The sequence below is a fragment of the Cariama cristata genome, unplaced genomic scaffold (genome assembly GCF_000690535.1).
Source record: "Cariama cristata isolate BGI_N322 unplaced genomic scaffold, ASM69053v1 scaffold14617, whole genome shotgun sequence".
NCBI classification, from domain to species: domain Eukaryota; kingdom Metazoa; phylum Chordata; class Aves; order Cariamiformes; family Cariamidae; genus Cariama; species Cariama cristata.
This window is the reverse complement of record NW_009627164.1, coordinates 1-11,348: the sequence shown is the minus strand read 5'-3', so window position 1 is coordinate 11,348 and position 11,348 is coordinate 1. Positions and strand designations below refer to the sequence as shown.

General features: G+C 48.6%; 1 protein-coding gene across 1 annotated transcript; it reads right to left on the bottom strand.

Annotated features, from left to right (window-relative positions):
* Positions 1-2,556: 2,556 nt before the first annotated feature.
* On the bottom strand, positions 2,557-10,263 carry TSEN54 (TSEN54 tRNA splicing endonuclease subunit; the record flags this gene model as incomplete). Its single annotated transcript, XM_009704340.1, has 9 exons — positions 2,557-2,707; positions 3,820-3,936; positions 4,675-4,735; positions 5,298-5,932; positions 7,082-7,180; positions 7,533-7,585; positions 7,909-8,007; positions 9,972-10,055; positions 10,200-10,263. Coding segments are annotated over 9 exons (1,363 nt in total), but the record flags the coding sequence as incomplete, so codon positions are not given.
* Between the last annotated feature and the right edge of the window lie 1,085 nt (positions 10,264-11,348).

The following is an 11,348-nucleotide window of genomic DNA, read 5'->3' as shown; positions in this document are numbered from 1 at the left end:
CCCCGAGGCCGAAGCGAGCGGCCCGGGAAAGCCGGCTGCCAGCTCTGTTCGCCCGGCAGCCCCGCGAGGGGCAGAGACCCAGCGCGAAGCCGAGGGGAAGTGCCAACCTGTCGTCAGTTGGAAAAAATAAAAGACGGAAAGACTCAACGGAAAGTCGAAGCCTTAGTTGGAAAGAGCTGCACCACTGCCGCTATCGTGCTACACAGCTTGGCTGCAGACAGCCCAGGTCCTACTGCAGGGAGCAAGAGCTGGGTGAGGAATCAGTAGTTACGTAGAGTGCAATGGCAGCCCAAGGTCTGCCAACCTCCCTGCATCCATGTAAAAGCATGAAATTACCTCTGACAAGGGGCCAGTAATGGTCAACATTTCAGCCGAGCTTCCAAAAGTGACGTTTTTCAATTAAAATACTCATTTCTGTCATCTTCTTGCAACATCCAGCTGATCCACATCGCAGGCCAAAATGAAGCAGTGGTATCAGTCTGCATCATAATCCCATCCTGGTAAAGGCGCCGTCAGGTGTTGTGGTGCTGAGCAAGGCAGCCACAGTTTCTCAATCCTCCCTGCAGTGGTTATTAAATTGTAATTGTTTTGTGCTGAATCAGGGAGTCTCTGCCCCAGCGAAACTCACTGGGTGGCTCTTGTAGAGTTCATCGATACAATTCCACCTTGGCGTAAATAGATGAGACTAATTGAAATCAACAGGAGTGAGTTTGACCTAATTCCAGGACAAACGTGAGCCCTGTGGGTCAGACTGGAGTTCTTCTGGCTGTGCCTGTTCTTAGAAACTCTCTTCCCACTGCCTTTAATCTGTAAAACCGTCTGGGAGAACGTTGAAGGCACAGACTGGAGCTGCCAACCCTGGCGTTTGAAGAGGACTATCAGAGCAAAAGCACTGCTCGAAGGAGGGAGGAAGTGGCAGGGGAGCATGTGTGGGAGGAACTGTCAGACCCTCACCTCAGCAGAGCCCTGCTGACTTCCAGCATCTGATAACAGGGGTGTGTGCATGAAACAGGACCAGGCGCAGTGCTTGCAGCAAATCCCTGCCACCTTGGGTTACGATACCTCTGACCACGGAGGAGGAAGATGGCAAGGAGGAAGATGGCAAGGTGTTATGTGCCAACAGGAACTGCACACGGATGCAGGGACTCCTCCAGGCTCTGAGTCACGCTGCCCTCCCAGGGAACGGGGCAGTGGCTGGATCCAAACGCAAACGGGTGTAAGAGCAGAGTTACGCAGCCACAGGATTGTACGACCATGAGCAGGCGATCATCAGCTGGTGGTACTGGGGTCCCAGTAGCCTCTGCAGAGTGAATCCTTCTGCATAACTTATTAATGTCTCTGGGGGAATTAAGAACCACACTGAGGAGCTTGCATTGTTGGAAAGGGCTTTTTTATTGCTTAGCCTTCTCCCTATCTCCAAAAGGAATTAAAAAAAATCAAATAAAATGCATCTAAACCAGTCGTTATTACAGTTCTGAAAACCTCCGATACCGAACACAGCTATGCTCAGCACGCTTCTGTCTACTGAGCCAACTTCCTGGCACCTGTCACTGGCACTTCCGCATAGAGGCTAAAGCAAATTTGGTACCTGGATATCCTGGTGGAAAGCTCCCACAGTAGGGCCTGGAAAGCAATGATGTCCTCCGTTTGGAGCTCAACAGCCACAGGACTGGAAGGCTCATGAGGAATTTGTAGCTTCTTTCTTTACTCAGCGATATCTCACTTACAAAGGAAAAGACAAGGATCCACAGCCAGGAAAGAGGACGTCAGGCTGAAACAGAGGGGGCTGCCGTACAGCCCTGGTAAGACTATCAGATACAGTGTGCCGATATTGGTGGCCAAACTTTAATATGGCCTAATGCTGTGTGGCCACAACACATCTCAGCACAGTGGCTACAGCATGAAGCTGGGGTGCCATCTGCAATGCTCTGGGACTTTCTGTGACTTCTGGCTGATGAAATTGTGTTCAAGGCACAGTTTCCTGCTCTCAAGTGCCTGGAAACTTTCCTCTGGGTGGCTGAGTTTTATGGCTGTGCCTTTTTCAGATCAGAATCTGATCTGACAGTTGTTGGTGCAGCTGAATGACAAAGGCTCAGGACACCACCACTGATCTGATCAGCTTATTCTGTCCCTGACTGACCTCAATGACTCTCCAACTATTCCACTGGTGTAGCACAGTGGTTCTTAACATGTGACAAGAGGATCACTAGCAAAGTGTTTTCTAATGGTCCGTAAGTCAGTGAAAGATGACATGGAAAAGGCAGACTAGTGGTCCACCAGATGAGAAAGCTGGAGAATCAGTGGCTTCAAGAAGAAAGCAGTGTCTATTCCAGTTCAGAAATGCCCAGCTAAGCCACACACACTTGTTTGCTGTAAATTTCGCTATTATGCCTGACCCATCTGGGTGGGTGAAGTCTGTAACAGTGAATAAAGTGGTGAACTACCCAAGGTTCCAGTTATTACAGGCTCTATTTTCTGTAATATTTCATTAAGAAAACAAATCCTGAGTAAAGCTCTTCCCTTCATCCCATACCGTTTCTGCAAGTGACAGCAACTTCAGTGATTAACATCAACTGGTAGCTTGAATTCCTTTAGTGAATAAAAGGCAATTTCTCCATGATCCACCAGCGCAAAGACCACCGGGATGTCCCCACTCTGATAGGTAACCTGCTTCAAAGCCCGAAGGGATGGAATCTGCTCATCAAAGCTGCAGAGAGAAAAAAATATCTCATTGTTCTCAAAGCAGGAGGAATACAGACAAAAAGCTGTTCTGGCCAGTCATCACAACAGCTCACTTTGGTCTTAGGAGCTGGCAGTGGTTCTCCCCACCTCTTTTAGTCAAAGCAGGAGGCTGCCAGCCCTGAGAGAGTACACTGCATGCCGGGAACTGGGAGCTGTCAAATCCTCTGCCAAAAACAAGGGCAACTGCACCCTGCTCCACGCTGTGCCTATTAGATGTGGCTCGCAGGGCGATTGGCAAATTGCCAATCCACTGCAATCTTAATACCTCTATGCTAGGAAGATCTTTAGGTTGCTGGGATCAACATCTGACCTGCTTTTTCTGCCCTTCTAATTCTGCAGAGTCTGTTTGCTCGCAAATAAAAATATTTATGCAGCAAGCACCATCCCACTTGCTCATGACAGACCTTTGTAAAACTGCATTACCACCTTCCTTGCTCTGCCTACTACAGCTGCAGAGAGTAGAGGAGGGACAGTTTTAGTGTAGCAAAATTAGAAAAGGCAGAGACTGAACTTTGTACCTGCCTATGGAGTTTAAGTATCAGATTCTGGATCCAGCAAGAAAGGGGACACCTATCTTCTGTTTGTACTGATCTTAAAGTTACATTTGACAAAGATCAAAATACTAACCCTGTGGCTCTGAGCCTGTAGCGAGCTCTGGGGAGGGACATCTCCACAGAAATCCATAGGGATCTGCACTGGCTGAGGATTCAGGTATCATACAGCTCCCTGCAAAACTGAGCTCTACCTGAGTTTCACAAGCATTGCATAAATACAGCTGTGGCTTCTTATTCCTGACTCCAGTAATACTCAGACATGAGCAGCAACCAGATGACCAGATAGTGTGGGCTGAGTGCAAGGGCTGGGGGAACTGTCCGCCACAGCCTCCAACAAAGGAGGAACTGAAAAAGAAAATTGTGGGCAGGACCACCCTCAAGGGAGGCACTCTGATGATGTGTAAAGCTCACAAGATGCATCTGCAAAGCTCACAAGATGCTGGGTCATCTACAGATCATTAGGACTTCATTTCCACAACAGCAACCATGATGTTTCAGAACATGGCATAAGACTCGTGGATACCTCCGAACACACATCCTGACATATGGCTTCCCAGGGTTTGTCTTCTTAAACTTGGCCACAGCATCTGCTTGATACACATTGAAGTCTATCTTCATGCCCTCTGGGTCCTCCTGCAGCCTACAGAAGAGAGAACACATCCACATACCTATGGGATTGAAACATTGTAAGGTACAGATACAGCAGAAGAAAAAGGGAGCAAAAGCTCTTGAAGCCTGGCTAGTATGGGCCCTTTGAAAGGCTTCACTCCTCAAAGGACTGACCCTGCAACTGTTCCAATTACTTTTCAGATCTTTCCTGTAGTCAGACCAGAGCAAGCTCCTGCTCCACATCTGCCACGCTCCCTTCTCTGCGGACCCCCTTGCAAGAAGCGCCACTAACAGATACAGAAGGAAAGCACTACTCTGCCCTATAGGGACTGCACACAAACACCACACAGACTCTTTGAGGCAAGAGCAGAACCAAAAGTCCCAAAGCCAAGGTTTTATAATCATTGCAGCAGGGATGGCAGCACATCCCAGGGATAAGGCACAGGTGAAACCCTACCAGACCTCTGGGAGAGATTACTTGGCAGAGGTGCAGAGAGGGAATGGCAGGAAAAGAGAGCAACCCTGATGTTTTAATTGGCTCAGAATGCCCTAGCTCTGTTGCTGCAGGACCTCGTACTTCAAAGAAATGTCAGCCCCTTGCTACAGATGCAATGGGGTCATGGAGCAGAGCGCTGGATTCTCTCAGCATCCTGGATGCCAGGCAGCTCCCAAACTGCTGCTGCAAGCATCTCACAGACCTCACAAGCAGGGACAGTCACAAGACACCTCCACTCCCTAACAGCTACGAGCTGGCTGGCTGGATACTAACCGGGAGGCTCCATCCAGGATGTGGGAGGGCTGCAGCACACTGATCTGCTGGAGGAGCGCAGCTGGAGGGAGAAGGAACAGGAAAGGATCAGACCAGCTATTTCTCTCCCAGGGCACTCCAAGCACTCCACCACCACCCACAAGCCTTCCTCCTCCGACAATGGCTGGCAGCACCACAGTCACCCCTGGCTACTTCAAAGACCTCAACTTCCTCATCTTCTCCCAGCGCACAGCCCAGAACACCCTGTAATTGCTTTGCATCTTGCTGGCCCTGATTTCACATGCCTAACAGCCTAGCAGGAAGGACTGCAATACAGTAGGACATGGGGAATGGATTAGAAGACTTCCCAAGGCCCTGTTTATCCTGGCACTTGAGTAGGCTATAGAAAGAGATGGAAAGGCAGATGACAAGCTTTCTTCTCTCTCCCCATGTCCATGGCTGGGCTCCTCTGTGCCTGCTTTGCCTAGGCCTTCTAATAAGATTCTCCTTTTCAAGGTACTATCCCCTAAACTGATGTTCAGCTTCTCTACATCGTCCCTTTTGCTGTTGCATACCAGGCAATATTTCACAGAACTGGGGCGGGGGGGAAAAGGGAGTCCCTGTCAAGATCCCAGAACCACTACCTGATGAGGTAGCTTCAGCTGGCCGCAAAAGCGGTGTGACAGCTTGGTCCCAGAGATGTGGCGGTCGTCTCCAAACCCTCTGCTGGCTCCTCTGCTCCAAAAGGGCTTTGTACTCCTGCCAGTTGGAGCAGCACCTCACCTCTCGGTCAGCATTGATGCTGCTCTTGTACCTGCTCTCTCTCTCTCGCTGCTCCCTTTCCTTCCGTGACAGCTTCTCCTGTTTCTGATTGATACGTGTGCACCAGCAAGCTGCATCAACCTCCCTCCCCGGCACATTCTCTGGCAGGAGCCCATTGTCAGGTGAGGGCAGATGTGTGCACGGCTGGTCTGGGGCCACATTTGGCAAGATGATGGTGGTAAAATCCCAGCGGGGTGCATGGGTACCAGTGCTGCTTTCCTTGTGGTCTCCAGCCCGGCTCCTGGAGGGGCTCAGGGAGTCCTTTTGTTCTGCATCAAGAGGAACTGGGTTTGACTCCTCCTTTCCACTGCCAGCATCTGATTCCTTTGGGTGCTCTGACAACGGCTTTTCATCCATGGGAAGGCAGTTGGAGTCTCCACAGTCATCTCCAGCTTTTTCAGAGGTCCCTTCAGCTTCTGGAAGGTCCTCGGATACCTTACGTTTCTTCTCATGCAACCTAAAGACAGAAGCAGCAGCATAAAAACCAGGGAGAGTGTGTGGTAGAACTTTATTCCCTTTGAATCCTGCTTCACCCCTGCTAACAGGAATAATACAGTCTGCCAAGCCTGAAGGAAGGACGGTAAAGGTGGCACAAACCCCCAGACAGGTCTGCAAACCCTTGCCACAATCTCTTGGCTGGAAGTAGGGCATTTGCTTGTGTGACAAAATGAGAAGGGAAAAAGGCAGGCCAAAACCAAGCAGGGAATGCCAAAGGCAGAATAAACTTCTCAGCAGTCCCGCATGAGGTTTGACTTCAACGCCCAGAATTCCAGCCTTGATCTGTACAGACACACATTCCCAACCTGCCATACAGCCTCCACACACCCCATTACTGACCCAAACACCTCCATTCAAATGTGAAGGACTTCAGCCAAACCAGCACAGGTCAGGAACAAACCTTCCTGCCAGCACCTCTTACTGGAATTAGATTCAGTCCCTGGTCCCAGAGAAGATGGAGCAATTCTTAAACCAGCAGTTTTATCTCCCAATTCCTAAAATTTCATAACTCCTGCGGCACTGATTTACTTATTAAGAGGAAAGGACTTGCAAACCAGTCTTGTCCTCCCTGTTTCTTAAAGGAGGATGCCACCTACTGGAAGTTGTCATAATTATTAGCAAAATTACTAATTACATCAGCTTTTGCTTGCATTTTGGAAACGTCTAGAGGCCATGTGCAAGGACCAGGACACAACTATGCTCTCTGCTGTACAGTCATAGCATGCAAGCTGCATTGAGGGGGGGGATAAGTGCAAGATGCACACTGTGGTGTCTGCGTTCCCTCTAGAAAAAGAGCAAGAGGAAATATCTGCTACGTGTTTCTTCTGCACTGACCTCTCTACCCTTCTGATTTGCCATCTCACCACTTCAGATGGGAGGCTCAGGGGCAGTTTGCCACCCTTAGCCCTGCATGAAGTACAGGTGTGACAAAAGGGAACACTACAAAGAGCTCAGGAAAAGTGCTGCACGGCTTGGGGACAGCCAAGAGCAGTTGTGCCAGACAGGTCACCCACAGCACAAGGGCCTCAGGATGCTGTAGCAAAGTAGCTGTGTCTGAGCCAGCGGGCCTTGGGAGAGGACAGAAGGCAGCTTTGGGCCACATCCTTACCGGGGGCTGGAACTCCTCCTCCTTTTGCAATGGTGTTTCCCAGAGCTCTTGCAGTGACTTTCCAAGTTCAGTTGCCTCTCATAGGGAGACAGGACAGTGCTGGAGGGAGACACCAACACAGAGGCTGAGAGCAGGATGAGGTAGTGGCACCACCCTTCTGCTCAGTCCCCAGAATACAGCAAAAAAACCATTTTCTTCTAGGCACAGAAAATCCACAAGCAGGACCAGGATGGTCCTCATTCATGCCCCTTTTCATGTTCCCAATCACCGCCTCAAGAGGGAGGAGCAAGGAAGGGTAGACAGCCACTTTTAGCCTTTAATCCTCCCAAGAGATGGAACGCAGGGTCAAAGTCCTCTTCTCTGCCATTCCACTGGGGCCATGCAGTGGGCACAGAGCTGCTCAGGGTCTTCAGAAAGGAGAAAGCAGCGTGGAAAGGAAAAGTTCGGTTACCTGGGGTCGAATCTCAGTACAACATAACCCAGTTGCTTCAAGTGGCTGAATACCTTAGAGCAAAGGAAAGCAAGAGGGTTAAATGACTACCCTAAAACCAAACAATTTACTTCAGTTCCGCTACAATTGAGTGAACATAGTGTGGCATTGGCAGAGGAGAAAATGCCAGGGTTAGGACCCAAAGCAAAGGTAGGGAAACAGGAACTGATCATCTGGAAGAAAGTGAGTGGGAAAAACTGAGAATAACTCCCCTTCCCTCCCTAACTGTCCTACTCTGCTCTCAGCCACAAAGAAAGGCTGCGTGGCAGAGGCTGCGTGGCAGAGGCTGCGTTCTCTGCCTTCATCCTCCCTGCAGTAGCTGGAGGTCCCAACACACCTGGTAATGTGGCAGGCTCATTGCCTCCTGGGACAGCAGGATCTCGTAGGCTTCCTGGATTGACAAGGGCAGATCCCTGTAAAAGAGCTGAACAGAGCCCTGCAGGGCAAAAACTTGGTGTTGAGAGAATCACAGGGAACAAATCTATACAAGCTCACACCGGTCTCTTCCCACTGGTCCTGACAGCTGGTCTCAGCACCCTTCTTGACATGATATTAATGTCTCCCCAAGTGCTGTCTGGATTACTCACAGTCCCTCTCCCATGCCCACTTCCCCTGTGCCCTGGTTTTAGCAGCCAGGTAAGAAGTTCCGACCCACAGCTGTCAGCTCCTGCTCCATCTGTTTGGAGGATGCAGCTGGGAGCACAATGCTCAACTGTTAAAATAATCATTGCTTTGGGATATAATTTTCTTTAACTTTGATGATCTCAGTGATTCAGGATACAGCAAAACTACAAAAACATTTAAGTACAGCACAACTGAGAGCTGGAGCAGAGAATGATCAACTAGTGGCTCCTCAGAAGCATTTACTACAGCCTCAGCGATCCCATAGGTAGATTCCCCAGGCAACAGCAACTAACCTCCAGGAGGCAGTTTCTTTTTTTCCTCCTTTTCTTTTTTTTAGCATGTGTTTACTCCTAAGCAAAGAAAACAAAACACTATGAACCACACCCCTCCCCTGGGATGGGCTGAAGGCATCTAACTGGTCTTTTCTGCTTTTGGGGAGAGATTTTGCACTCAGCAACTGACTAAACAATTTTAGTTTCATCAATTTATTTACGATCAAAATGCCAGAGATAAAAAAGCCTTAGCTTTGCAGTTAGGATTTAAGGGATGGCATCAGATGCCCATAATCTAATTACGTTTTGCTATGGGAAAAAAGTTCCCTTTTAGATCAGTGCACCTATTCTACTGATAACAGGTTTCAGTGGAGAGACAAAAACCCCCCTCTCTACAGCAAAGAAATCCAGCTGAGCCCTAACCAGCATTTCTGCAAGCAGAGAAGCACTGAAAGCAACCTGGTCTCAGCCCCCATCTGCCACATTTAGATTTTTTTCTGCCATATATACTGGGAAGAGATGCCAAGTAGCAACCCCAAAGATCTCTGCTTAAGTGTAAAGCACATACAGCACTGGCTGCAACATAACTGCCTCTCACGCCAACACCCTTCACATGGAAAGATCTGATTTAGTGCCTAAATGTGGCCCTACCAAGCTGGACAGAGTTTCACTAATTCCTATCAGCTTCTTAGAGAAGCACAGAAAAACTGTGCTAATGAACTTATGAAGTCTGCCATTGCAAAATATGTAAGATACACTGGGGATAAAGGAGGAAGTCAACTTATGACAGAAAAGGCACTGACCAGCCTCAGATGTCCTAATTAACTGTATACCAGTTCTGAGGAAAAGGATTTCTCAGTGTCAAACCTTTTATTCCAATTAACTCCTGCAAGGAAGAGAAGATAATGGTTTGATGTCATTTCCAGAAATTCCCAGAACAGTGATTTTTTCCTGGACTGTGGAAGTTCAAGTTTCCATGCACAGATTTTGGTAAAGAAGTAACTGATATATAAATGTGTGTTTCATCACCCCCAAAGCAAGAAAGTAGAGTTCTCAACAGAAAACTTTGTAACATGCTCCTCATGCTTCTTTCACTCTGGTAAGAGAGCTAACTTATTACTGCTCTGCTAACAGAAATTCGGATCAGCTGAAACAGAAATTCGGATCATATATCAAACATGACAATAAGACTGGGAGAGGAGTGGGTTAAACACGATACCAGCTGAATAAACTGGCCACTGATCCAACTAACACACGCTGTCAATGACACAGAGGCTGCTTTAGAATACAACATATGAACCCATGGCCTGGAGATAAAGAGCTCCATCAGCAACAGACTAAAAGAGACAATCCCTCAAGAACCAGGTGTTTATCAGTGGCTCAAACTGCAGTAGTGCCCAACACAAGTCAAGTGATTTCAGACTTCAGTCTAAAGCTGCTATAGCTCCCCCAGTCATTCAGGAAGGACCCCATGACCCCATCCACGCAGAGGTATCCTACTTACACACTCCAGCAGGTATAGAGCTTCCTCAGGCAGCAGGCACTGTTTGCCACGCTCTGTGAACCCCATGGTGTGCCAGAACTTTCCCTGGAACAGAAGCACAAATCCCTGATGGGCTCTGACTGTTCCCTGCTGACAACCAGGCTCTCTCCCATTTGAAGAAGCAAATTAAGGCACCCTCAAAGGCCAGCAGGAGATGATGGCACTGAGTACACTCTGTAGCAGACTCACCGCAGGGGACTGTAGCTCCACGATGCCCTGTCCTGGCTTCCACTCAGCTTTCACCAGACTGCCCCTGAGAAAGTTAAAGATTAGTTTGTTATTACTAACATGTCCTACAATCTACTCCTATTGTAGCAACACAACAAGCTCAGGAAGGTGTCAAAAGGCAGCAAACTTCCAGGTGGCATTTTCACAGGGTAATGCCTTAGAAAGACACCATCCTCTGGATCTAGCAGTACCAGCTGAAGATTCTATCATCACCAACTAGTTAAAAGTGTCTTCAGTCAGCACCGCTGACGTCTGTCCACAAGCTACAGCAGCCTGCTGGAGATACATGGCCTAAGCCATGATATATCATACAGTTGTTCAGATGCTGCCAAGACACTCTCAAATCGCTGTATCCCACCCACAGGGACTCACAGGAAAAAAATGAATAGCTGAGAAGTAGAGGGTGACTTTACAAGAATGCAAACATGCATGTTTAGCAGCTGGCTTAAGGAAACAAATGGTAAGAACTGCAGGGTTCACCATGGACTTGCTCTACATCTTAGTTACTACCACAATTTCCCCATCTGAAAGGAAACCTAAATCTACCCAGTCACCCTCCCATCCAGCAGTCTCCACTGCTGCCCCAGACACGCGTTTATGGATGTACTTGAACAAACCTGACTGTGACAACAGTGGAAGATAACGGTCCACCCTGTCTGACCTGGAGGTGGCCATCTGCTCTCCAAAGTCCCCAGTGACGTGATTTTATGTGAATAGTTTCTGCTGCTACTGATGAGTGCAGACAGAAAAACTGTTACCAGAAAACAGCAGGCCAAACAGAGAAAGTGTGTCCTGAGAGGTAGCATGTGAAAGTCTCCCAAGAAATTATAAGCTCCAGAGACTCGTAGCACTGTTGAAATCACCAAAACTGATAAAACAGGGACACCGAGAGCTGGCCAAGACTGCACAAGGCCACACATGAGCATCAACAAGGTGCTGCATCGCTCAGACCATGCCCAAGAACACAGTGGCTGCCATTTGCAAAGATTACAGGATTATGCACACACCTGAGAAAACTCCGGGCCCTTTGAGGGACTTGCGGAACACCCACATGGAAGCCACGGGTGTGCCAGCATGACCCTCTGCTCCCGAGGGAACACCCAGGGTGTG